Genomic DNA, 22132 nt, shown 5'->3' on the forward strand with positions numbered 1-22132 from the left:
CATCTCACACAACCATCAGTTTCACCTAGGATTCTTCCCTTAGATACGAAAGTTGTTCTTAATGCCTCATAAATTTCAGAACTCATAAGGAATGTATCATAGGCACAGGACTTTTTGATAATTGAACTTTTTAAACAAAAGTTGTCTCTTCTAAAGACAAAACTACAGAGAACACAGTATCTAAAGCAGAACACCAAAAATTAAAGAAGTCTGAGTACTGCTAAGAACCTCCAAAACACTCACATAGGTACAACAGAATTACTAATTTCTGTCAGTACAAAAATACTTCCATCATGATGGTGGACCAACAATGCAATAAGCTCAGTTATACCAAGAATACAAAAGAAAGGAAAGACAACATTCTAAGAATAGACATAGACACCAAAACAACTGATGAGTATATTTTGAAATAATTCCATCCAAACCTTGATTGCTCAAGACACCAAGTGTTGCACTCTCATTATCTCTGCCCCAGGCACCGGTGGCCTATTCCGTCAAAAGACGAAACGTTCCCGAGTAGGCAAATGAGGGTTGCTTCACTGAACACGTACCACTTCCGGGGTTTTTTGTTGTTTTGTTTGTTTGGTTTTTGTTTTGTTTGTTGGTTTGGTTTTGTTTGTTTGTGGGTTTTTTTTGTTTGGGTTTTGTGGTGGTTTTTTGTTTGTTTGTTTGTTTTTGTGGTTGTTTTTTTTGGGGGAGTGTGTGTGTTGTTTTTTTTTTTCCTCAGATAGGAAATAGTGCATAAAGATCTATCAAATTCGGAAGAAAGTCATTTTAGACTGTCCTACATAACACTACATAAATCAACAGGAAAGCTAATCTACAGGTCACATATCTGAAAATATTTCTGACTAGCAACAGGTCCCCAAATCAAAGCAAGTAGCTTGAGATGGACCACTGTTTGGTGACAAGGTATTTCCAAGTACTAACCTTTTTGGTTCAAGTTTAGCAGCAACTAGTCTTGCTCCCCGAGCTTCATTTTCCACAACATGGTAAAATATTTTTATGTCAACATGGTTGAAGATATAAAAAGTATCTTTTTCATGAAATTCTGACTGCAATGATAAAAGATGGTGTTAAACAATCAAAAAGACCAAGACATCCAAAAGCTTTAGGCAGAAGCTTACATATGAGATTTTTAGACTGTGTACAGTTTTTCTATCAAGAAGTTATCCTACTAGATTAAGGTGGGATTCAGGGAATACAAAGACAGTAAAGCCTTAGCATTAAAGCCTTGCATTAAAAAGACAAACTAGAAAAAGTTAATGCTAACAACAGTCTACTACAGTTGAAATGTAGAAAAATGTATTTAAATTTAAAATGTATTTATAAATATATTCATAAAAATTTAAATAACTGAGGACGTCTCATTTTATTTAAGTACCAAACTGGATAGATAACTATGTGACAACTTTTGTATCAGAAACATTTCATAAGCATCAGCTATTTTAAAACAACATGTATATTTTCCATAGATTAAACAGAACCTTCCAAGACAAACAATGCAAATAATTGCTGTCTGTGACAGAACCACCTTGACATTTGAAACCAAAGATGCACAGAGATGAACTGCAAGCAGCAGCCAAGAATGCTGAATACAAATCTCAGGTGAAGGGAAAGATCAGCTTGGAGTTCAGTCAGTTAAAGAGGCTGTTAAACCACAAGCATTATGTCTACTGAAGTTCAATTATTATAGTACTTCCTCGGTGTCCTATTCCCATCCCTTTCTACAAAGCACCCTAATTATAAGAATGGTCATATAAACAACATGTTCATCTGCAGTCCTTCAGTTATTCCTTCAAAGGCTATTTTCCTTTTACTAAAAACAAGTATTTAAACAAGACTAAAATAATACTGCCAGGTTACATATCTGATCATAAACTTGTTTACAGCATCCATTCATATTGAGCCTCTGAAACATTATGGAGGAAACAAAATTCAAAACTGCAGAAACAGTCAATAGCATTTAGTGCATGTAAAGAGTGAAGGAGAATAAGAACATGTCATCCCTCATTGCCTAAGAAGTCTAAACATTTGAAGGCTTGGTCTTTACATTTTTGTGGGATAGAAGTGCTTTCATGGATGTAGGTTTGCATAGATGTGTTTGTACCTCTGCATGGAAATTAATACTTACTGAAGGATTGCTTTCCCTGAAACTGTGTGGGCTAATGGAAGAAGGCAGAATGTAAGATTTCTGAGTGAAAAAAGCTCCTCCTGTGAGGGACGGATCTATTGGATTAACTGGTGGAGGTCTAGATAAATGCACTGTAAGCATTATGGAGATAAGAACGCAATAGGAAATCCAGGTTGTTTTTAGATTACCGCAGAGCTCTTCCATGGAAAGGTCCCTTGGAATAGGTTTTTGATTTTACCAAAATGATTGGTTTTACTTAATGAGTTTGTATTACGTAACAGAAGAAACAAAGTTTTTGCACTTAGATGATGTGTACGAATTGTGGAACTTGCAGAGATATCAAAACATTTACCTAGTTTTAGGCAGCAAGGGTTCTTAAGATATCAAGGACTCACCATAGAAACAGGACATAGGAGAAATGCCAGTCTTTAAATTAGTAAAGAGGGGATATTTTAAAAAACATAACTGCATAAACATACATTAATGACGCAGGCATCTTTTGGATGGCCATCTTCTGTAATATAACAGCCAATAGGAAAACCAGGATTGCAGAACCTCTGGTCATCTTCAACATCATAACACCAGGTCACAGGCATGTTATCTACAATCCTGTAAATGGCACAGTGACATTTCACAATCTTTCAAAATAAACAGTGTAATGGAAAGAAAACTAGATTAATATTCCTGTAACTTTGCTATATTCTTTATTGGAATGATTAACTTTCAGACCTTAACCTATGGAATTACACTGATTGCCAGAGATATAAGCATGTAGCTCTTCAAATGAAACTTTATGTTTTTCAGAGGCGGGGGGGGGAAATCAAAAATCAGTCTATTTCTTCAGAAGATTGCTTGGAAATAGGAGGCTTACTCTGTGACCGCTAAAACATTCTGTTCACCAGACTGGTTTCTCAAGTCCCCTTACATAAAACTCTCTCACTCCAAAGTCCTAACAATTTAACATTTAATTATTTTGTCTTTAAAAATGGCTAAAATCATCCACTAAACCAACTAAAATTAACTTGATAATTACAAGTTTAAGACAAAACACAAAATAAAGAAATTTGCCTACATACATATATGTATTACTAATTCTTCAGCTTCCTCCTTGCTCTTCCACTGCAAAACACATTTTTCATGACAGTCTTTACACTTCTATTTTGCATTAAAGCTAAGGTGCAAGATTATTCTTTATTTTTGCTACTGAAGTGAATTCCTGACCACTAATCTCAGTTGCAGTTCCCTGAGAGCATGGAATACTTTAATTAGATGGTTTACAAGAGCAAAAAATTGTAAGCCACCACACATTTGGGAAAGTAATCACTTTCAAACCTCCCTCCATTGTCTACCTGCTGCCTTTATACCACTGCCTCACAAGATTTATATTCCTATTACCTAAAAGTCCCGAGCCTAGTAGGTTTATAGTTCAGTTTCAACAAAAAATTTGTTGAGTAATTCCACACCTCTATGAGAAGTTACAGAAAATTATAAGACGGTTAAGTTAAAAACAGTATCCAACATGCTACAAATGGCACAAGTGACAAAACAAAAATTACATTCAAACATAGAGAAAGATACCAAACACGGCCACCTGTCCCTTTGTAAAAGAAATAAACCTGTATCTTCATGTTTTAACTAGATGAAAGATAAATCCCAAAAGAAAGTCATTCAAAGAAGACTAAAAATTTAGTAGCTGCCCTTAGAGAAACCTTAATTGTTCAAGGGAATGTTTTCAACGGTCTATTAATAAACTTCACACACAACATGACACAACTGTCACTTTTTGCGCATCACTAGACCAGAAAAGGACATCTCACTGAAAGTTAACAACACATTTTTTGTAACACCAAGCTACTGAATATCCATCTAATCACTATAACCACTAGTTCATTAACGTGTACAGATACCTGATAATACCTCATTAGGTACTTTTAAATACCTAATAAAACATGGGAATCACGACTTCAGACAATGACGACGCATTATTCTGTTTGTTGTGTATTGTAACAGTCTCTGATGTAGCACTGTTTTTCAAAGCACATCAATAGATGGGGGTAAAAAGAGCAGTACGTGGTGCCTTTGTACACAAAACATAAGGAGATTTGCATTATTCCTACGATCCGCTCCCAGACAGAAATAAGTAGCCATGTTCACGGCTCACACTGACACGGTGGAAAAGGTGAAAGACAGACCTTCCAAAAACACAGTTTCCAGGTTCTTGGGAGATTCCAAAGACTAACACAGAGTTGCAAACAGCGTAAGCACCAGTCAAATCCTACTCATTTCACCATGCTACTATGGGGCACAATTTAGTTGCTGATTAGGAGCTATTCCAGGTGCAGATTCATTACACTTGGGCCATATTTGGAATTTTACCTGTGTACTATATGCTCTTGCTTTTGTTAGTATTTTAATTTCATAACCAAAACCAGCTAAAGAACTAACCTATTGCTAACAAGTTTGGGTGGGATAAGCCTTGCATCTTTTACAGCAAAGACATACTGAGCTGTCCTCAAGCAGCAATGCTGGAACTAATTGATAGTTTAAGCAGCAAACAATTTTTCACAGTTAATCTTCAAAATTAAAATGACTTGAAGTTATTATACATGCAGGGCAAATATGGTATACAACAGTCTTCTTACATGCCTTTCAAGAACATCTGGTGATGAACACTGTCAGCTGAGATATCAGTATAGCTGTCGAGTCCAATTCAGTATGTCAATTCCTAATCTTATTAAGTGGCTTTTAAAACGTTGAAAGTACTTTGCACTATCTGTGTTTTCCAGGAATTTTATGATAAATTGAAGCTGGATAATAAACCCTTATTAAATCCTCACTTATGCTATCTTGCTGATGCCTGTACAACATACCCCTGTACCATATTCTTGGACTATGCATCACTCATCACAAAATCCAGCCAATTTGTGAAGCTGTGGCTGAGGGGGACAATCATTACCGTAACAGGCATAAAGAGGGATTCTAAAGTTTTTGAGCAGTGGACCTAGCGAAAAAAAAAAAAAGAATAGTAGAAGTGCTATTTAAAGAACTAAGAATGTAAGAATAATACGTAAAGAATATGTATAGAGTATCATAAATTTAAAGGGAAATGTTCACATTGGAAACTAGAACTACGTCTTACTAAAATCTGAACAGTCCTATCAAGCTAGTTGTATAGGCTAAAAAAATATACTTAAGTACACAAAGTATATTTGTAAAATAATTTAATCTAAGGGGGTAAAAAAACAGTGTAAAGTACTTTTCTGTGTGATTAGTTTTACACGCTTCTGTTAAAGTTTCTGTTTCAATAGTCAGCTTAATTTTTTTTTTAGGAAAGCCCAAAACTTCATCTTTTTCAAAGAGTGACAGGGTCATAAGCTTGGGAAACTATTTTTCATTTACACACCAAAACATACACAAACTTTGAAAGCTGAAGCTTTATGCCACACCAACATGCATCAGTGAAATTCAAAGTGGTGCTAATATTATAAATATTTGCAGTATCTAATAGGCATAAAGCCAAATTCAGCATGTTTGAAGCTCTACTTATTTCAGTATTAGACACATACACTTCAAATCCCTACAGAAGTAGCTGTGCCTTTCAGGGTTTCTTTATTACTTCCTGGTTCACCTACATAAACATATGGCTATTGCCTGAGAACCCTTCTGACCTAACATATCAACTTTCAACTATACTAATTTTAAAGAGGTTCCCAGGAGGATTTACATCAGTGAGCCACAGTTTATCCCTGAAAACGGATATCCCATATCAGTTCCCAAAAGCAGTAGAAAATGCACTCATTGCCTTTCCAGCACCAGTGGCTGTTTCAAAACTGAAGACACAATGTGACAGTAAAGAAAAACATTTAATGGCAGTGACAACGTTCAACATGTCACCTGCATTTTTACACATATATCCAGAAAGTTTAATCTAATCAGATGAAGACTGAAAACCCTGTTTCTGTGAAGCAGGGAGCACATATTTGGAACCATATGGGCAACATCAGTTAATTATGCTCACGTATTACTTGCAAAAACACGCCACAGGAGCTCTCACAACTTCATGCCCAAGTTGTTTCTTCTCTACACTTGAACCCAAAGGCTGCTGTTAGCACAGCACACCAGTATGTGAAGCGCTATACAAATACAGATAGCGTGGCTGGGTATTCCCAGTGTCAATGTGGAGCCCGTTGACAAACATTTCCCAGCTCTTGGAAGTGGGTGCAGAGCATGGCTACATCCTAACTGAAAGCCAGCGTGAGATTCAGCATACACATTCAGCCTTGCCCCACTCTTAATGCTCATTGGAAGAAAACCTCAATGTCCAAGTAGAAACAGAGCCCCAGAATGCTCCAAGGTGACTCAGATGGTTACAGAGGGACCGAGAGAACAGGAAAAGATCAAGTGTTTAGGTGTTCCTCAAAATTATTTTAGTAACTAATTTTCACTGGCCACCTTTCACTTGCATATCCTGTAAGAGAAACAAACTCTCTCAGAAACGTTGATCCTATCTCCTGGACACGACATTTGAAGGGGAGTGCAAAGGCTCTCGAGGAAAACAAAGACAACACAGCAATAGAATGAAGGTCCTTTAAGACTTTTCTCAAACTAGGGCAGGACTAACTTCTACACTTACAGGTGCAAAGAAATAGCAATAGTTTACAGTAAGCATGGAGACAGCACAAAAAATACACAAAGCTTTATGTTTGGAAACAGACTTGTTTCCATTATACCTGGTGCTTATCCTTCAAGTGAAGGAAATGTTTTATGAAGTCAAACAATATAACATCTTTCCAAGAACAGAAGTGGAATAGATTCAGTGGAAATACCTAGTGTTCAATCTGTATTAGCTTGCAAATACAAAATGATAAACTAAATTATCACCAACACACTAGACTAACCAATCTATGAATTTTGATATCAACTTACCAATGATGTTGATAATTCAGTAGCATACTTTTTTTCAAAAAGTCTAATTTCTGTTTATCTTCTGGCTTTGTGGTATCATAAGTTTTTGTACAAACAGATGTACATGTCTCCCTGTTGTTAAATGTGAACTAAGAAAAATGAAAGACATATGAGCAAAAAGGTTGTAACAAACTGTGTAATTTCAATATTTAACAACTTTCCCCTATACATTTGTAAATGCCTACACCGATACAATAAAAACACCTAACAAATTACCAAGACTATGCATATTAACCCTCCAGAGAAGGTTTTTATATAGGTGTGTGCTATAAAATCCGCCTGTGACCACTGTAGGAGCCCTAAACTAATAGCTTCTTGTTACTGGCTGAAACCTGTTTTCTGCAATGATTTACCAGACAAGTCATTTGACCTCATAGCAGCAATGCTGTCCCAGATAGATTCAATTGCTAACTTTCTCTCCTACTACATGCGATGGAAAAGGCGAGAACTTCAGACACCAGAAAAGACAAACTGGCTAAGACCACTTCTAATTTTTCCATTTACAACTGTAATATTTTCAGATCTGGTTCTAAGAAATAAGATACTCCATTCCCTCTAAAAAGAGGACAGCTGAGGTGAAAGAATCTTGTTTTGGCAGGTTCCAAGGAGAGAAGACAACCTCTACAGCATTTCAGGCTACAGCTTCATAATGCAAAGTCCATAGTTTACTATTAGGTTAAATTCACAGATTTATATTATGTGGAATTTCAGTTTTTGAAGCCTTTTGAGATAAAGCCCTTGTGAAAATTATCTTCAAGATTCTGATCTCCTTTGGTTACATTTGAACGCACATATTACCGAACACCCCTTGTCAGAGAACTAACCCTGTAAGGAGACGGTTCTATCCTCTCTCCAAACAAAACTTGGCCAAGGTTTTCAGACGGACGCTTCTTTCCTTCTGCTTGACAGAAATCAAACCTGAATTAGAGAAAAGACAAAAAAGTTAGCAGAATATTCTCAGCTGCAAATATTAGACCTCAAACAGTGCTCCCAAACCAACACTTTCATCACAAGAAAAGCAACTGTACAGCTTTCCTTCTAGACAACAGTTTCTTCCTTGAACCTGCAAAGCATGAAAGTCACAGTCCCACTCTGAAAAAAAAAAAAAACCACCACAAAAAGAATCCACAACAATTAAATCTCTTCATCAGCTATTTCAGAACTCAGTTTGTATTAAACATGGTAACATAAAAGCGTCCTTAGGTAATTAGAAGTTTCCTATTTGCACAGGAATTTTAGCCAGAATCTAAATCTTCTCCTAGAGTTTTATGACAGCTCTGAGAGAAAAACATGTACGCCAGATCCTTCGCAGGGGGGAGGATAATATAATAAAAGAAAAAAAAAATATCTACCCACACATCCACACAGCTCCTTCACAGTTAGCACTATTAAACAGCTTATTGCAGTTTTATTCATGAACATGTTTAAAAATATATCTTCCAAGTTTTTACAATCTAATTTCAAGTACGTCCCATTTATGTTCATTAAAATGTAGACATAACTAGTCCTTAAGCTCTTCAATACTAACAGTCAAAATATTTTTTGAAGCAACAACTTCACACAGTTGTACCAGGCACTGATACATTTTGTGCACTCCTATGATGTGTACCAAGAAAACATTCAACACCTCATTAAGATAATTGATGGGAAGTTCACACCTCATTGCCACTTTAACTCATCTGGCTATGATCTACTTAAGACAGCAGTAATACTTTGAGCTATAAAATGACAACTAACATAGAAGAGTAATTATATATATATACACACACACACATGTATTTTAACCTTTAGTTACTCTAAAGCAGTGCTTCAACATACATGAGGGCCTATGAATCCATGCACTCCTCCTAAAGTATGTGCCAAGACAACCAAGAAGAAAGAAGCAATGTACGCATCCATCCAGTAAAAATTCTATATTTATAACCTCCTGTTTACAAAACAAATAGCCACTCCTCACTGGGCAACTGCTGTATCAAGACGTAGATAATACTTTAAGATAAATTAAATTAATCTTTTTGGAAGAAATGTCAACTAAAATGACAAAACCAGTATAATATACTTACGCAGTATATTCGTAGGGAAGGACAGACTCTACAGAGTCAAGTCTGTTCACAAACAGCTCGATTCCAGACTGAAAGAGTGGAGATAATCAGCAGTTACATTAAAGCACTTCTTCAATTCTGACAGATATATAAAAAGAGATTTCTGTGAATAAGATAAAGGAATGCTGAAAATGTAGGATCTGTGTAATTATACATCTTCAAATGTAGAACCTTGTGTAATGAACTGTATCTGCCAAGAGCATAAGTAGAACACTATATAACCATCACAAAAGCAGTGACTACATGACAAAGCCACTTTAAGGCTAACATAACCACTTAAACTACAAGATAGCAAGGAATCACACACAAGAATAATACAATTATCACAGCGTCTTAGTTTAATGTCCCAAGTTAGAGCCATGTTAGTCATCACCACAACTTTTGTGTAATAAAAGTCTTAAAAGAACATGAATAAAACTATGGATGAGATCAGTACTACTGCCTACAATTAAGCTGCTTCCACAATTTTATCTATGTAGCAACTGAAATCTGAACTATGAGGATTTAAACAATGTATTCAAACTGATACACTATTTTAAGTTTGAACAGAAGCTCTTTCCAAAGAGAAGGCAAGGATATCCACATTTACTTTCTTATAAAAGTTTATCAATAACTCTAGCAACGCTTGAGCAATAATCTGAAATTCAATATGCTGTGGTTTCAGACTAGTTTGGCCTATACATATTAATTACAGTTGGAGTAGTCTGCTGCTAGGGAAAGTGAGAGGTCTCACAGTCTTCCCTCTTAGTCTCAAAATCCCTTCCCTTATTTTAGTCCCACAGTCTCAATACATTTTAACTGTTTACCTTATGCTGGTTTTTGCAGTTATCTGCTTGCACAGTAAACCAATTAAACTGGCTAAAATAGCAAAAGACCCCAAAAAATTGCTACGAGGCACTTTTAGCAGTATAGCAATTGGACTGCCTTACTGTGCAACCAAGCAGCAAAAGGAACGTGATTGCTTTCAGGAGCAAGACCTCCCCCTTTCAACAGCAAGCCATCTATTTTCTCACCATGAAATCAACAGGAGAGCTTTTCCTCTCTATGAAAAGTCACTCAAGTTTAGCCAAACAAAGAAATTCTGGAGGGGGGGAAAAAAAAATTTAAAAAAGATGGAATTGTTCACATATATCTGTAGCTCAGATACTTCAGCCTGGTGCTATGCTTTATCGATACACTGTACTTGTCCATGCACAAGTCAGGATGCAGTTCCACGAGACACAGGCAGCTGTGAGCTGTTAAACTGACTTATTACGTGAAGACACCTCACTGCTTCTCTTTCGTCTGCCCTAAGCCATGCAGACCTGTCGCTTACCTCTGGGTAGTACACGCTTGTCATAATTCTGTAAGCCATTTCAACTCACTAACATTGCAGAAAACTAGCCTGGCAAAAAAGCTGGATAGTTTCCTGCCATTAATAAGCTGAAAAAAAGGATTTAACAAATAACACAGCCAGCACAATGCAGAGGACAGGAACACATTGCCTTGAGGAAGACAGGAATGAAATCTCTCACTTTCAGCAGCAAGGAATTAGACTGCCTTAGCTGGTCACAGAACCATGGCCTCAGATTAGCTGTTTTTCATTGAAAGAGAAGATTTACTTGAATGCTTCGATTTCTGTAAGAAGTATACACATTACTGCAGATCAGCACCTTTGATAAACAATTTCCCATATGTATGACTGCAAAGGGGACTTGCCATCATATTTTTTTTAAACTGAGTAAGGATTCTTAATATTCAGGCAAGAGTTACTATTTCAGTCTGCAGATCACATTCTGTTTCTGATGATATTCCAACCAGGAACAGGAAAAGTAGCCAAACTGAGTTTGCCCAAGCAGACCAGTAGACAGCTTGGAGGAAGGGGGAAAGACATGAGTCTCACCATTCTTGTGCTGGTAGCTATGTGTCCCACTAACAAGTTCACATCCCATCTCACCAATAGAGAGGACAGGAGATCCACAGAGATTATAACAGACAAGTAGCACCATTTAGAGATCCAGTCTGTGGATCTAAATCCGCAAGTCAGGGGAAAACTCACTATTATTACTAATATCCTAATCAATAGTAACAATTGTAACAACTCAGCAAGAACATGTAAAAAATTAAGGTAGTCCAGTGAAGCTTAGTTTTACCCACTTACGTAAATATGATGATACAGCAATTATCCGATAACATATTGTTTCACCTCACCACGGACCAGGCTACATTCAGTTGCAGACTACATGGAGAGAAATAAACAGGAAGAGTGATTTCTACTTCTCCATGTGCCTATGTCTCAGTACGTAAATTGGCTGGTACGAGGTGGAGGAATACAAGGGATGGCCAATTTCAGAAAGAGATTTTTGCAATAATACACCTGTTGAGGTTATACTAAAATGTTCAGCTAACCGCTGGTGGTAGATTTACGCAACTCACTTCACATTTACAAAATGATAATTTCTCAGGATAAGGAGAAAACATTTCATATACATTATACGAGGAAAAAAAAATAGAGACATCTGATAAAGATCACTCCATAAGTGTCTCAGGTTGGTTACAAAAGACAGAAGGTAACCTGGCTCGCCTGACTTGAAAAAAAATAAAAATCCTTCTGCCATAATCCTAGCTTAAAGCAGGAATAATTCACACATATCGATGTTTTTCAGGGATGTTGTGTAAACTACAAACTGCAGCTTGAAATACAGTCTTAGCCTGTATTTGAAGAAAAAAAAAAGCCTTAAGAAGGTAGTGCAGCTGTCTGGTTAGATACTGAGGTGGAAGGAAAGTAACTCAAGTTTCTTTGCAGTTGCCTGAAAAATACTTTAAGTGGGTAGTTCAGCATGCTACTTGGATGTTTTCAAGGCTTGGTTAAACAAAGGTAGAGCTGAACCGATCTAGTGTTGGCAATAGCTGTGCTTCAAGCAGGAGGTTGGACTATGTGATCTCCTGAGGCCACTTCCGAATACCATTTCTGCCAACCTATAAAAGGACATCCATAGAATGTTTTACTACTACAACAGAAGTGGCATGGAAACAAGACTGAAAAAAATCCACAGCTATATGTTAGGTCCAAGATTTGCCTGGTCTGAATGGAACAATACACTTAAAGAAGGGAAAAAACATTTATAGCAACTACACCTTCATTACACATTCCGCTTATTATCTGCTCTGCTGATTCATGACAGCAAATAAAGTCAATGCAAGATGATTACCAAAAGCAGGCAGTTTAAATACTTTTATTCTGAAGAATCGTGGACCAGTATTTCAAATAATACAGAAGCTGAGAGATCAGAGAGTGTGAGACAGTCACTTCCAACAGCAATTCGTCTAAAAGATCATAAAAATGATTGGTCATTCAAGTTCTAAAGCACAGTCCGGCGTAATCTCCATCACAGAAGCAGCAAGCAACTTCTAAAACTCACTCAAAGGTTCAAAGACTATTTCAAGTATAGACCCCCTACCAGCCAACATAATTACAAATAAGTAATTTGGTTACGTGAACTTTGCTTGTCAGCTATGCCAGCATAAAAACAAGCTTAAGCTTCACTTGAGACTCTGGGGCCTGGAAGCCCCTATACTTCAAGGTTCCTGCAGCCAGGAGGACACAGCAAAGGAAGTGTCACTGTGTGTTTGCCTTGACTTTGTATCTGCTCGCAGCCATCAGCTGTTCGCTCCTGCCGAGGATCGCACGCAACCCGGCACGACCTGCCACTGCGATTCTTTACTTTCTTCAGCTTTCCAACGGGTATTTCAAAGCGCCCCAGAGATGAGCGGCCAGGGCTTCCTATTTCCGCACCGCGACCGCCGCTGCCGGGATGAACGGACAGCCCGGCCCTTCCCGGCGAGGCGCCGCGGACACCTCACCGCCGGCGGAACCGAAACTCGCCCCAAGTCCCCGGCAGCCCCCAGGGACAGTCGCTACGTCACAACCCAGCAGCTACAAACCCTCCAGAAAATAAAATAAAATGAATAAAATAAACGGCCCCCACGCAACCCCCACGGCGGGAGGACACAAGTCAGGCCGCGCAGCAACGCGGACCCCGGGGCGGGGGGGGCGGCGCCCGGGCCTCCCCTCAGCGCGGCGGCCCCGGCGCCCTACGGGCTCACCTTGCACTCGGCCGTCTCCTTGCCCTTCTCGCAGAAGTTGACGGGCGCCAGGCCCGGCAGGTAGAAGGCGGCGGCGGGGGGCGCGGCTGCCGCCAGAGCGGCGGCGATGAGGAGCGGCCGCAGGGCCATGGCGGGACGGCGGGGGAGCGGCAGCCCGCGGAGGGACGGCGGCGGCGCGCGGCGGCCTGCGGGGCGGGGGGAGGGGGGGGTGTCCCTGGGCGCCCCTCGCGCGCGCGCCCGCGGCGGCAACGATCGCGGCTCCGGCTTCTTCCTCCTCCTCTTCTTCTTCCTCCTCCCCCCCCCCGCGCCCTGACGGCCGCCACTTCCGGCTTCTCGCGCGCGCGACACGTCACCCCGCGCGGACCGCCTGACGAGCCGGGCCGGGCTTCCACGCGTTCGCTTCCGGGGTAGCGACCCCGCTTGGCTACTGTTGCCGTGGCAACGCGGCGCTCTCCGCCCGCGGCGCTGCGGGAGCGGCCGCGCCCTCCCGCCGGCCCCGGAGCGGCGCGGGGAATGCCCGCGGGCCGTGCGAGTGGCGCCCAGCGGCCGTTTGGGGACCCCCGCGCGGGGCTCCCAGCGCGGCCTGGCCCTGCGCGGGCTGCGCTGCCTTCGCGGCTGTTCACAGAACCACAGAATGTTGGAGATCGGAATGGACCTCAAAAGATCATCTAGTCCAATCCCTGTGCCGGAGCAGGAACACCTAGGTGAGGTTACACAGGAAGGCGTCCAGGCGGGTTTTGAATGTCTCCAGAGAAGGAGACTCCACAGCCTCCCTGGGCAGCCTGTTCCAGTGCTCTGGCACCCTCACTGTGAAGAAGTTTCTTCTCATATTTAAGTGGAACCTCCTGTGTTCCAGTTTGCACCCATTGCCCCTTGTCCTATCATTGGTTGTCACCGAGAAGAGCCTGCCTCCATCCTCCTGACACCCACCCTTTACATATTTATAAACATTGATGAGGTCACTCCTCAGTCTCCTCTTCTCCAAGCTAAAGAGCCCCAGCTCCCTCAGCCTTTCCTCATAAGGGAGATGCTCCTCTCCCTTCAGCATCTTTGTGGCCCTGCGCTGGACTCTCTCCAGCAGTTCCCTGTCCTTCTTGAACTGAGGGGCGGTCCTTGCTACTTTTTATTTTGTTCTTCCTTTCCTTTTCCCTTCCCTTTCCATTTTTAAGTGTTCCACTATGGACAAAATGAACTGGCGGCAGGTCCCGCCACTGAATGAGAGGAGTCGGGGAACGACAGACAGACAGATATTGGCAGTGGTGGATGTCTGTTCCAGCTCAACATCCAGAACGATGTGGGTCCACGTTCCCTCCACGGCAGTGATGGCTGCTGTCGTGTGGCACGATCTACCAAAAAACCAAAAAAAAACACACCAAGAAAAAAATGTATAGAAGGGGCAGGCGTAAAGAGTCTGTTGTTTTGATAATGTAGGGAGCTGCTTGTTACCTTTCTCTGCTTCCTAATATATTCCATCAGTTTGGGCTTGCACAGCTTTAGAAACTCCAAACAACAGCCTTTAATGAAAAATTGCATTTATAAATGTTGCAGCATTTCCACTAATTCCCTCAATCTCACAGGATCTTTGATTTCCTTCTGTTTATCACAAGGTTTGGGGGATAGACGTGTTGCTCGCACGATCTCGTATATCGCCGAGGTCTTAAGGCAGCCGGTGAAGCCAGCAGGGAACGAGCGGGGCTGTCCAAAGGGGTGTCTGGTCTGTGTCCTATAACGCAGCGTACGGGTGCCTGAGCGAGCGTTACGTAAGGCACCTGGCCACAGTGGCAGGGTGGAGCTGCCAGGTGGGTTACTTCACACAGCGCCTGACCAGATACAGTGTTGAGCATCTAAGCACCTAGGCCACAAAATGTAGTCCTTAGGTAAGGTTATTTTAATATATTTTAACGTATTTTCTACGTTACATAAGCCTTTCTTAGTTTTATATAAATATATGTTGATTTATAACATGTTATATACATTAGATATTTCTGAACTCTCTATATTTAAGTTGTTCATCTACCTTTCTCACTCCTAGGTCTAAGTCCTGCTTGTCTCGTCCTGTAGATATCCTAAGAGTGCAATTATAAGATCAAGCCCTGTGACAAGCGCAGCTGGAGAAGAAATCCCAGTTCCCTCTCTTTATTTAAAATTACTCATTGTTAGGGTAATCAGGTTGTAAATGACCCAAGCTGAGTTTCTCTTCTGCCACAGGGGAGTTCAAACGTCTCTCCCATTTCCCAGGTTAATATTCCAAGCAAATTACTTTTGTGGGCCTAATTCCATTCCTTTGCATGAGAGAATATTTAAAAGCCTTTGCCCATTTAATCTATGCCTTCCTTGAGAACGCTTCAAAAGCCCCGCAGTGAGAAGGAGCTGGGGTGTGCTTTGTGATCCATTTAAATCCCTTGTCGTACTCTGCAAAACCTGCTGACTCAGAGCGATTTTGAGGGGTGCTCTGCTAGTGGGTCCAAAGAGCATTTCAGTGGAAGTGAGGCCGTACACTATTATGCTCTGCTGTACAAAGCTGACATGGAAAAACAGTTTGTAGGCTGTGCTATTAATTCAATACAGCAACTCTTCTGGAGTAGCTATAACCATGGGTTATAACCCTAGGAATAGCCATGGTCCTTGAGATCTCGTTTCAGCCTGGGCAAAACCCATCTTCTCTAATTTAGTGAGAACTTCAGTGGGAATTTACTTGATAATTTCTCATCTCAGATTCCCCTGCTATGGGTTTTACAACCATAGGTTACAAATCAGTGGGTGTGGTTTTAGTACCAGAAGAACAAGTATCACAGGTTTTATCATGAGAAATTCCAAGGTCATGCAAGACTAGGAAATAAAACACAGGAAAAGTTACTGTTTCAGAGGTTAGTGAACCAACAGAAGACAAAGCAGAAGAATAGCCTGGGTTTTTCCTAAGAAATTCTTGTGATAATAAAACACAAATATAAGAACATACAGTGTTCAGAAACTGCTGGGAAAATAAGTGTCACTTCTTGAAAAATGTTACTGCTCTTTTTATCAGAAACTGTTGTGAATGACTTTTGCTATTATTGTGGTGGTTCTCACCTTTTGCTGCCAATTTCTGGGCTGTGAGGCGTGCCTCCTCCTTTGGGGGATCCACAGCTCTCAGGATTTAGTTCTTCATTTCAGAAACAAACTCTTCAAAGTCTCTTGTATCCTACATATCAGTGGCCAGTGCCTTAGTGCCTTCTTCCAGCACATTCCCTCCTTTGCCCAGGGGCACTGAAACCTGCTTTTCTCACTATAGTGCCTTGGCAACCAAGTTGCCAGGCTGGTCTGCTTGCGATGTGGAACAGATAAATACTCCTTGCTGTGGAGGGGACAAGGACACAGTTATGTTCCCCTCACTACAGGCTTTACAGCCACAGGCTACAATTCAGTGGGTGTGTTTTTAGTACCAGAAGAGCAGAATAATACTCTGCTGCATAATGTTTAGGGTGCTAACTGGATACAACTGACATCCACTTTACTGTTAACAGTTATTTCAACATTATTTTTTAAAAATATAAATAATATATAAAATATAAACTATATGTTTGCAGCCTGGAACTCAAATCTCCCTTCTTGCAGATGAGTTTCCCTAACAATGAAAATGCAGAGCTTAGTAAATGAGCACACTCTATTTCTCTCCTGAGACAACTGGCACTAATAACTTAATGACAAATTTCATATTTTGGGGAAATCCCCTGCTGTTAAGGAGGCCTAGACTGGTAGTTTTGTCATTTTTCTAGAAAGCAAGAAGTATGGGTGAGGACCTCATCAGGTGAAGGTTGAGTTAAAGTCCCAGATGGCTGTACTGATGATGATCACTGGTAACCCCTTCCCCTCCCAGCAGTCTGAGAACTCGCAGATGAAATGACTGAGGGATTACGGTTTGTGAAGGTTGATGCTACTTTGGCCTGAGAAGATTTGAGCAATGCAGTCCTGCTGAGTGCCTTAGTCCTTTTGTGGATCCAAAGCTTCCTTGGTAAGAGGAACCTGCCATTGACCACATTACCTGTGGCAGTGCCAGGAGTGGACGCCTGGCATGAGCACCCCCGGCCCAGGCAGATGGATGGCAGCATCGTCCGCAAGGCACCGGGGCAGAGATCCTGCTGGTTTTTCTCCCTCTTCCCCAAGGTGCAGTCCTTCCGCGGGCAGGTGTCGGCCCCCTGCAGCTCAAGGCCATTACAGCAGCCGTGCTTTGACCTGGCAATACTCTGTGGGGGGCTTGGTGACATGTGAGGTGTGCTTCTCCTTCAGGTCCAAGAAGAGCTGGAGCACTCCAGGAAAAGCATATTCTCTTGAGCAGCAGCCAGTTCCCTACCTGAGTAAACAGTGCAGCATTCGAACAAGTTGCGCAGCATGTATTATAGAAACTCATCTGGTTGTGCCCTTGCTGTCTTTATTTGGGTTTGCAACTTGCAAGTCTGTTTGGTTTTGGGGCTTTTTAATCTTTGTTCAGGCATTAGATCCAGCACCTCCTGTGACTTTATGACCAGCTTCAAATTAATATTTAACACAAGTCCTTTCAGGTTTTTGGTATACTATAGAGGCCTATGTCCTTTTCCTCACTATTTCATATGGTGCTAGAAATGTGTGATCAGTCTGGTACCTGACTCACCAAATTAAAAAAGATAAAGGGCTGAGTAAAACAGGCAAGGAGCTCTGTCAGGTGAAAACTGCTGCTGAATTACTTCTAAAAAGAAAATGCTGAGATGATTATGCAGCCATAACTCTCTATTTGAGGCTAAATTCAGCTCAGCTGACTCCTTTACCTAGGCAGTGGGACAGAGCTTTTGGAGAAATGAGTGTGCCAAGAAGGATGCGGTGATGCCTTGCAGCAAACACAAACCAGGCTCCTCTAGGAGGGAAGGGGACACGTGGCACCAGCCAGCGCGGTCTGGGAGCAGCTGCATTTATGGCTCTCTCCGACAGTTGCTATAGGTAAGGGTTCTGTGAGGTCCCTGGTGAGCTTTAAACCAGCACAAAAGAAAGTGTGGGAAGATCGCTGCCTGCCTGGCCCACGTCTCCTGTGTTCGGAGCGGGTCTGGTTCAGGCTACACTAATTTGTTCAGTCCTCAGTGTGTAGTAATATAATTGTTCTTCACGTTAGTACCAATTAGGCATTGGGAAGAAACAAGCCTTTGTTCAGGAGTATGTTTGCAGATAATATAAAAGGGGAATGCTTTTTATAGCTCTATGGGCCCCAAATCAATTGAGCTGGTTACCTCTTCAGAAGTCAATGCAGTCAGTAATTAATAGCTTCACTGTCAGCTTAAATATCCAAGTTTATCCGAATTGCCAAGCTTAAATACCACTCTTGGTGATCACTAATTTCTCTCAAATGGGAAAAGAAGAATGTCTATTTTTTTTTCCTTCAAGAATAGACTGTTCGGGATCTTTGACAAGAGTTAAACTAGATTTTTGGGGAAAAAATGTGCATAATCTATATAAAAATGATTCTAGTTTGTAAGTGAGAGCACACACACACCCCCCCATCTGCTTACAAGCACTTAATCCATGATCACATTTCTCAGGTATTCTGTTCTTGCCCTGTACCCTTCTGTGATATGATGTATTAACACATGCAATCAACCATGTTCATTGACAAAGATCTTGACCAAAGTCCACTTCCTGGTGGTGAATTTTGCGCCATTATAAAGCAAGTCACGTTTTTGAAATTCAGATTATGAGAAGCCTTCATGAGCAATGTAGTAAAGGCTGCAGAGCTGATTTGGGATGCAGCTGCTGGAAATCTGGACAAGAACCAGCAAGCTATCGAGGCAGTTAAATCCTTTTGAGACTCCTATTTTTCCACTAATTTCAATTGGGAATTATGTGCCAAATTAGGAGCTGAGTGTTCAGGTACATTGCACTGTGCTTCTTAGGTCTTAATTTCAGTCCTTGAATTTTGCAAACGGTCTGATGGGTATTTTTGGACTCATAGAAAGAGTATTTGTTGTAATGATTTCCCCCACGCACCAGTGCTGCAGGAATTGCTCTGGCACTGCCCGGTATTCAAGTCTCTAACAAGGACTATGGAGCACTGCGTAAGAAGCACTGTTTAGAACGGGAGTTTCTCAATAATCCCTTCAGTTCCCAGAATTTTATGCCCTGAAGTATGAGAAAGGTTATATGTCGTAACTTTATATCCTACCTTATCAATAAGATCTAACTGCAACTATGACTGTTCCCCTTAAAGGCTTAAGCTTTTTTAGATTGCAAAATATTTTGGTCTCAGGTATGACATGGTATATCTTCACTTGACAAAAGATGTAAGAAAAGTCTCCTTGTTTGTTTCAAATTTGGAGCTTTTAAATTTCATCCCCTTCTCCCAGTACTGAAGAAAGGGTAGATGGCAGAGCCCAGTTTCCCTACCCTGCATCATGAGCTTCTCTCGTGACTACTCCTTACTCTAATTCATCTCAGGGAAAAATCTTAACCGTGGTGTCAATCAAGCTCTGAGGAATATTCCTATCAAAATTTTAAAATCCTGAGCTGGTGAACAGGTGTCCTCTAATACAGAGGACTTTCAAAGAGCCAAGAAAGCAGGATTGGGGCAAAGTGAAACTGAAGCGGTAGTGTCCCTACCCCTTGGGACCTAACCTGTGCTGAAATTTGGTCTGTGGGAGCCACCAGCCAAAATGATCAGAGAATCACAGAATGGTTTGGGTTGGAAGGGACCCGCAACAGGCATCTGTTCCAACCACCCTGCAATGAACAGGGACATCTACTAGAACAGGATGCTCAGAGCCCCATCCAGCCTGGCCTTAGATTGTCCTAAATTACGCTGAGCATCAGGCTGGTACCATTATCAGATGCCACAGCTGCAAGTCACCTTTGTCCTGTCAGGCAGTGGCAGAGGTGACAACTCTACAGGACTGTTGTCGTACCCAGTGAGGCAGGTGGGACCATGGGGCATCCTCCCCAGGATGCCACTGGTGGGAAGATGGTCCCAGCAAGGCCTCCAGTGGTGCTACGGCCAGGCCACGCTTCAGCTGAGCCTTCAACCTTTGGAGCACTGATCTGGGCTCAGCCCTCATTAGCAAGCCCTAGTCTTCAGCCTCGAGGAGACCTCGAGGAGACCAAGGGGAGACCTCATGGGGCTACGGCTTCCTCACTAGGGGAGAAGGAGGGGCAGACGCTGATCTCTTCTCTCTGGTGACCAGTGACAGAACCCGAGGGAATGGCAGGAAGATGTGCCAGGGAAGGTTTAGGTTGGACATGAGGAAAAGGTTCTTCCCCCAGAGGGTGGTGGAGCACTGGAACAGGCTCCCCAGGGAGGTGTCACGGCCCCAAGCCTGACAGTGTTCAAGAAGCAATTGGACAACACCCTCAGACACATGGTGTGACCTGTGGGGTTGTCCTGTGCAGGGACAGGAGCTGGACTAGATGATCCTTGTGGGTCCCTTCCAACTCAGGATATTCTGTGATTCTATGATTCTACTGGTTCCTGCCTCCTTGCCAGGGCCAGAGCAAGCAGTTTCTGGCAGGAGACGGGTGTAAAGATGTGAAAGAAGCAGTGATCAGCTGGTGTCTTGTGCTGGGAGGCATCAGGCGAGTAACCTTGCTGCATTTTATGGCCGTGCTTCACCTGCAAGTGCCCGCTGTGAGTGAAATTGCCTGGGCTGGCGCTGTCCTTTCTCAATTTCGCTCTCAGCAGGCTCCGCAGGTGAAGCATCTCTCATTGCGGGAGTCGGACTCTGCTTTCCCCTCGACAGCCTGAAATACAGAGTGGGGAAAAGAAAGAAGGTAATAAATGGCCGGAGAAAAGCAAAAGCAGGGCAGAGAGCAGTGAGAAGCAGGATGTGTGTTGAACGGTAATGGTAATTCAGTGCACCCAGCCCCCTAATTCTGGGGGAATTTGACACTGAAAAGAGCTTTACTTAGCTGCTTTAAGCTTTACACTTAGAAGTCAAAGAACTTTACAATTAGAAGTTTAAAATTATGGTGATTTTTTATCATTTTATGTTTAAAATGCCATGTAAGATGATGTGGGTAAAAGTAAAAGATAATTTTCCTGATCTTCGGTCTTACAGAGAATTATAGTGGCTGTTTCTAGGAGAAATCCAGGCAAAAAATATTTTTTCCTGTTTTTCTGAAGTCTGCAGTTCAGAATTTCTATGCCTTGATTTTGTTGTTGTTGTTGCTGCCCTTTCTTAAGACAACCTGCATGTGACTTTCAGTGTCGCCGGCTGCCTGAGGCCGCTTCCCTTGACTTCAGAGAGAAATTCGACATCCAAGATGAGAACTGTGCAAAACCGGTAACCGCATCTGAACGCCTGACTGCCTGTTACCGGGGGAAGAAGACCCTTGATCCAGGGACAGGGAGGTTGACACAGGTTTAAAGATCACAGACCCATCCTAGGGCTTATGGGAGCGGGGGTCAGCGCGGAGCCGAAGCATTTGAGCTGGTTCCTGGCTCCTGGGGGAGCTGCTTGCATGGAGACCAGGAGGCTGATTGCAGAGCTGGTACCTCGAATTAGGTCCCTGCATGCAGCAGGGGACACGGGGAAGTAATGCTTATACATCCAACAGCAGCAGAAACTCTGTCCTAGGGTTGTGTTTGAGAGGCAACCCCACTGTGTAACCCATCCCTGAAGTTTTGGGGATAAAAAGTGGCTTTTTGTTTCAGTGACGTGAGGCGTATGCAGCTGTGCCCAGTGGCTTGCAATTTTCTGCTGGTTAACATGGGAAAACTTGTTGAGGGACTGCTGCTGGACAAAGGCAATCTGGGTGGAAAAGATCACAAATCAGCAGAGCTTTCAGATTTCAGGAGAGGAGGGAGTGAAAGCAATGGACTAATGAACTTAAATCAGAGGACTTCAACCCGCTCAAA

General features: G+C 42.0%; 1 protein-coding gene across 1 annotated transcript in view; it reads right to left on the minus strand.

Moving 5' to 3' along the window:
- Positions 1-13619, minus strand: part of TM9SF2 (transmembrane 9 superfamily member 2) — a 29344-nt gene extending 15725 nt beyond the window's left edge. The window contains exons 1-6 of the mRNA XM_065636515.1: positions 13288-13619; positions 9163-9230; positions 7924-8017; positions 7061-7188; positions 2614-2743; positions 931-1055 (exon numbers count right to left, since the gene is read on the minus strand). Of these exons, the coding sequence (XP_065492587.1) occupies positions 931-1055; positions 2614-2743; positions 7061-7188; positions 7924-8017; positions 9163-9230; positions 13288-13416 (674 nt within the window). The 5' untranslated portion in view covers positions 13417-13619. The remainder of the gene's footprint in view (positions 1-930; positions 1056-2613; positions 2744-7060; positions 7189-7923; positions 8018-9162; positions 9231-13287) is intronic.
- Positions 13620-22132: the final 8513 nt, after the last annotated feature.

The sequence above is a fragment of the Caloenas nicobarica genome, chromosome 1, assembly GCF_036013445.1.
Source record: "Caloenas nicobarica isolate bCalNic1 chromosome 1, bCalNic1.hap1, whole genome shotgun sequence".
Taxonomy (NCBI): Eukaryota; Metazoa; Chordata; class Aves; order Columbiformes; family Columbidae; genus Caloenas; species Caloenas nicobarica.